This window comes from Nicotiana sylvestris, chromosome 2 (assembly GCF_000393655.2).
Source record: "Nicotiana sylvestris chromosome 2, ASM39365v2, whole genome shotgun sequence".
Taxonomy (NCBI): Eukaryota; Viridiplantae; Streptophyta; class Magnoliopsida; order Solanales; family Solanaceae; genus Nicotiana; species Nicotiana sylvestris.
The window spans coordinates 12,034,777-12,041,216 of NC_091058.1; the positions used below are offsets into that span (position 1 = coordinate 12,034,777).

Below are 6,440 nucleotides of genomic sequence, written 5' to 3' on the forward strand. Positions count from 1 at the left end.
TTTTTGTAATTTTCGAAATTATATAAAGTACAAAAATAAAGTGCAATTTTTGTATTTTTCAAGTTTATGAGAGATACATAAACTAAAATTTATATATATATATTTTTTTGAAATTTTTCTTTTTGCAACGAAATAAAGTAAAAATAGTTAAAATAGCTATACTAGACCCAATTTCACATATTCACGCTAAAAATGTGAAAATTCTCGGGGAGGGTCAAAAAACACGTGCTTACAGTGACTATGGCACGGGAACCATACCCATAGTCCCAATAATTTATTTAATTAACGCGCCTAAAGCAAACTACGATGTTCATGATTGTTTTCCTAAGTTTCGGATTATCGTGAGGCTTAAGAGTTATACATTCTTCTAACTTAACACCATTTATGGCCTATTTTTATTCCTCGCCTAGAAAAAAATAACTCCAATTTTTCCATCTATCCAATTTAATAACTTACTTAAATCACCACTTCAACATGCTAAAATTAAGGCAACATAATATAACCATATAAGTAAGAAAACTAAATCAAAGTCCATAACGTATTTAACAGTAATCGTCCAACCAAACTTACATGTATTCAATTGAATTAATCGTTAAAATCAATATGTAACCCAAATAATACGCAATCAGATGAAGTATTTTCCATAGAGCAAATGGAATCCTTCACGAGCAAATAGAAATACTGATATATCAAAGTAAATGTATACTTAAAATGTAAACAAATACTGAAAAAAATGGATTCGAATGGACCTTTATATTGATGAATAAAGCTGAAAATTTGCAACTCAATCCGAATAACAAATCAACAATCGTTGGACTGAAACGCCGAAATTGCGAACCGGAACCTCGAATCGGCACCGAAACTCAAACTAGGAATGGACTTGGAGGGAAAGTGTTACCAATTGAAATGACCACTGTACTTTTAGGATGAAGGAAAGGGACTTGACGCTGGCAGCTGGATTGATCTTTTTTGAAGAACACTTCAATGGTGTTACAGATCTAACAGAAAATCATATGTTGCGACTAAATGGAGAAAGGAAGAAACCAACTAGAAGCTAAGTGTATCCTTAATTAGGTGAAGTAAAAGAGAGTATTAGATTTTAGTTTACTCATTTTTGTCCCTAATTGATTGAGAAGAATACAACTTTTGCTCTCCGTTTTTCCTTTTCAATCGTCCACACTTTACTGTATTCCCCAAGTTGTAGTTCCTTTTTTTATGAGAGCTCGGTCCGGCTCTCTTTAGAAATTGTTTGGCTGTCGTTTTTTCTCTTAGCTTAAGAGATTAAAAAGGTAGGTTAGGGTCTAGTTATAATTGGGTTTAAATATGGGTGTAAGAATTGACATGGGCCATTAGATTGGAGGGGAATCGATGACTAAGATTAAATCTTGCATTTTAAGTGAAGAGTGGGCTAATGGATTGAGAAGAAATGACATTTGTTTTGTTGTGCCACTAAAATCGGAAAATGAGCTCCCAATTGGCCCAAATTCAATTCTTTCTTATTGAACAAAAATAAAAAAAAAAATACTACCAAAATATACTAATTAATAAGAGAAGAAATATTCTAAAACTATTTTTGTGTTTTTAAACATATGTTATTAAAATTAAAAGTTGACTGAAATCCTATTAAAATGAAAATAATAAATATTTTTAAAATACTATTTTTAAAGTTGTGCGGGTTAAAAATTTCGTGCTTACAGATGTAACTCCAAAAGGCACTTATAGAAAATTATTAAGAGATTGTCGTGTTAATTGAAAGCTAATTTCTCTAACCTTACCCTTACTTTATATTACCAAAATGTAAGTGATGAACTAATCAATTTATATAGGTAGTGACTTAATTTGATACGTTCATCAAATAACCCGTGTACTGACAAGATTTATTCTTCAAAAACTATTAGTTAGTTACGAACTCATTTGTTTTTCATAAAATAATAGTTAGTCATGAATTGATTTGCTTTTCTATTATTTACTCTTGTCGGCATACATACTTGTAGTTGTATACTACTGCATATAACATATTAAAGCTTGATTTATGCTGAGTGCCAAACTTATTTCTGTTCCAATGCTTAATATATAGTTGGGGGATTCCTGCAACCTTATTCTTAATGTAAAGCTTCAAAAATATGTTTATAGACGAGCACTCGCATATAAAGCAAAAGACAAGATGTTTTGAGTTGTGAAATAATCGTAGCTACCAGCTGTCGTATACCATATAATCTCTGGGAAAAAATCTATTAATATGGAAAAGAAGAGGCAAAACAATAATACAGCTCCAAGTGTCAATCCGGGAGATCGACACATGTTAATGTTTAAGACAACACTCCAATAAGATTGGAGATTCAAAAAAATCACAAAATAAAAAAATAATTTGCAGCTTTTTAACCAAAAATATGTTTCAGTTAATTCCCTTAAGACCCCACGTTAATTTGTACCAATATAAAGCATTGATATGTTTCAGTCATTTCCCTAAGACTTCACGTTTGTGTAGCCATCTCAGTCCCAGTTTTTTGGACTCCCATGTTTCTTCATCCACGATCATCTATTCAAATTTTTGGACTCCCACGTTTCTTACTCCATAACTTAGAAACTGTCTAATAATGTCTCAAATATCTGCTCCCTCTTCTATTTTCTTTTCTATTCTCTACTCCCTTTTTTCCTCTGCTCAAAATACAGAAGTTTGCAAATATGGCTACAACACTTCATGAAATCTATCAAATTTCAAGCAACTCAATGCAATGGAATCTCAAAGTTAGAGTCGTTCTAATGTGGGAAATGCCGAATCGTTTCAATCCTGAAAAAACATTTTCGATTGAGTTGATTTTACAAGATGCAAAGGTAACATATTCAACTTCACATAGTTCTAAAGTTTTTCTTCTTTTCTGGTTTTATGGATAAATTTTTCACAACACAAAATAGTAATTGTGAAAAATTATATGTAACTCAGTACTCTATTTGTGTTAACGTTATATTCACAACAGTACTCTATTACTGTTGTATTGGTTTTACTTTTGAGCTTTTTCCTCTTATGTTGTTTCCTCTTCAGCATCTTCTATTTCACTGGCTAACTTCACCAGATCTTGGATGAGAATTTTCTCTTCTGTTACAATATATACCAACTAGCAGTTAATACTTTGTGGGGGAAATGATATTATTAAGGATATCGATCATAGACAAATAATATAGCATCCTCTGCCCAATTTTTTTTGCAACATCTTCTATTCTGGGACATTTGACATTTCTAAAATAACACAACAATAGTTTAAAATAATATCCGCAAGTTTGTTATTAAGATGGTTAGGACGTACATAACGAAACTTGACTCACATATGAAACGATTATGTGCGATTTATGTTTTTGTTTCTACATATATGCAATTAATTAGCAATATGATACATCCTAATAATGAAACTATTTTTTTAGGGTGATCGTATCCAGGCCTCGATTGGGAAGTATGTAATTAAGTTTTTTCGGACCAAGATACAGGAACTCAGCTTATATCGCATGAACTACTTTGTTGTCAGACCAAACAGCTTGAATTTAAAGAATACGACACATAATTTGAGGCTGACATTTACACAAAGGACAACAGTTGAGGAAATAATTGATTCTTCACTTCCTATGAATATCTTTAACTTTCGTCCTTTTGATCAGCTAACAAATCAGAATGATGTCGATGAGGCAAAACTAATCGGTAATTCTTCTCTTCCATTATTATCACGTTTTACAAAATTGTCTAACTAACTTTTATATTTGTAGATGTTATTGGTCAGGTTGTGATGTATGAAGATGTTAAGACCCACAAACAAGGAGATAACAATAGTGTCTTTCTCAATGTTACACTCGAAGATGATCAGTAAGTTATTCACTGATACAAACTATACTTTTACAGCTTAATTGTTCATATTATTTTGTTAATTAACGATTACCATGAAACTTATAGGAAGAACAGGATTACGGTAACGTTATGGAGTGAACTTGTGGATCAAATTCAGCCTCACTAAAATGGAGCTATAGACGAACCTTTGATTGTTGTTTTACAATTTATGAAACCTCAAAAATTTCGAGGTTTACCAACTTTATTCCTATATTTAAAATTTAGTATAAAAAAATAATATAATTTTTAATTTTTAATTTATCTTATCTACAGGTAACTACTCAGTGCGTAGTTGTTGGTACTCTACAAAACTTTGGATTAATTCTACTCCGTCGCAGTATGTTGAGTTTAAATCTAGGTTTGTAAAGGGTGTAATTTCTTTTTCCTTGTCTACTTACATAATGTTACTAAGATTTATCACTTTTACCACGTTGCGATTTATGCAGATTAGTTGCAACATGTCAAGCTAACTGTGAGCGGATTACTCAAACAAGCTCTCAACAAAGTTATTCTGTCAGAGATGAGTTAGCCAAAGGAATTGTATTGTTTAAAACTATTACGGATTTAGTTCAGTGTACAGAACTGAGTTAAATTTAGTATTCAAGTTATATTTACTTTATGTTTTCCCAGTTTAACTTAGAACAATATTTTTGTTCTTAAATAGGAATGTACCTACTGGATTGCTGTAAAAGTGGTGAATTTGGAACTACAACGAGGATGGTCATACTTGACATGCAACAAGTGCACTAAAAAGGTTGAAAAAATTGGGAAAATTTTTTTTTGCAAGAAATGCAATGAAGAACAATGTTCTGTTGGTCACATGTAATTTTCATATCATATGATTTTAAATTATATAAAAAGAAAATGCACAACATTAAAAAAATTGGACTTAGCAGGTATCGACTTCAAGTTTGTGTTATTGATGGAACCTCTTTTATCTCATTATTGCTTTGAAATCGCGAAGCTATGCAGATTATAGGAAAGTCCGCAAAAGAATTGAAGCAAGGATTAGTTGAGGTGTACTAATCAACTTAATTTAGTTGTCAATTATAACTTTTCTAACCTATAAAATTTGGTGTAGGCTTCTATTGTGGATGACGACCGTTCTTATCCAAGTGAACTGGATGATATTCTTTATAAAAGATTCATGTTTAAGGTTATTGTGAAGCCATCCAATATTGAGAAAAAAGACCAAGTCTATACTGTTGTGAAGATAACTGATGATTGCGATCTCTTAAATGAATACTGCCACTCTTTACTCCAAGACACATTTAGTATAAATATCTTCTTAGCAAATTCCAAATACATTAACGACAATTAAATTAAGTTGTCTATCAGTATGTTACCTTCATAAATTAATGTTTATTTTATGATACTTTTCATTGTAACAGGATTCAGAGATTCCTTAGGGACAAAGTTCAGGTGGAGTGAAGCTATTTGGGGTAATCATCCAAAAATTAATAGTGTTTATTAGTTATTTAGTTTTTAAGAAATAGTAAAAATTATACAATCAAGACCTTTACTGCTCTCCAACTGCTTCTACACTTTTTCTATTTTTATAGGATTTTATGGCCGAAAGTCAAATTACGTCTACTTCACAAACTCCCATCAAAAAAGGCATATCAGAAAGTGGATCATCTGTGGTAGAAGATGGTGATGATTGGAAAGCAAAAGTATCTCCTTTGAAGACGTATGACAAGAGAACTAGACCTCCAATAAGGCATCCAGAGTAGTAGCAGATAACGACCTTAATTGTCAACTTTCTAGCAACAAGATTCGAAAAGTAATAAAAAAAGAAAAGAATCCATAATTAGCAGGAACTGGAACGACTTTACCTTTAAATTTTATTTTTCCTTATCTAAGTAGGTTTTGAAAGGAAGTACTGATAGTCGACAATCATTTCTTAGTTTTCTCTTTCAGTTATTTTTTTCTGAACATGTTAGTTATTTGAACTAATCGAATATTGAATATATTTGTTGGTGAAGTCAAGATTTCAATTCAACCTTTCAATATGGTCTGCAGCAACTATGGTGGTTTTAGAGCTGCATTTTAAGGGGTTCAGGTGACCTTTCGGACTTTATTTTGTGTGGAGATTTTTGCTGTGTTTTTTTTCATGGTTGATTTGACAAAATCTTTACAAAGTTCCTGCATATTATGTTAAACAACTAAGTGTTGCAGTTGCTAAGAAGAAAATTTATAGGTTGTCGTGCTGTATCGATGGAGTTTAAGTGTGATTTTAATGGAGGTTTATAGGTGATTCATAGCTGGTTTCCAGCAACTATGATGGCTTTAGATCTGCATTTTTAAGAGGTTTAGGTGACCTTTTTGACTTCTTTTTTTGTGCAGATTTTCGCTGCGTTTTTCTTTTGATTTCCATGGTTGATTTGACAACAACTATGTAATTGGAACTTTATGTATTTAATGATTGGAGCAAGTTAAGAAGATAGCAAAAAATATTTACATTTGCATTACTTAAATATATTTACATGCATTACCATCTGCTCTAATTCACATGGAAAATATCGTGACAGCTTCACAATCCCAAGCAACTTAACTTTTGTTTGTA

General features: G+C 31.5%; 1 protein-coding gene across 1 annotated transcript; it reads left to right on the top strand.

Annotated features, from left to right (window-relative positions):
• The first annotated feature begins 2,685 nt into the window (after window positions 1-2,685).
• Window positions 2,686-5,607, top strand: LOC138882534 (uncharacterized). Its single transcript, XM_070163160.1, has 8 exons — window positions 2,686-2,835; window positions 3,421-3,691; window positions 3,757-3,853; window positions 4,321-4,414; window positions 4,539-4,628; window positions 4,956-5,148; window positions 5,266-5,339; window positions 5,437-5,607. The coding sequence occupies exons 1-8, from the start codon at window positions 2,686-2,688 to the stop codon at window positions 5,605-5,607; spliced, it is 1,140 nt and encodes a 379-aa protein (XP_070019261.1).
• Window positions 5,608-6,440: the final 833 nt, after the last annotated feature.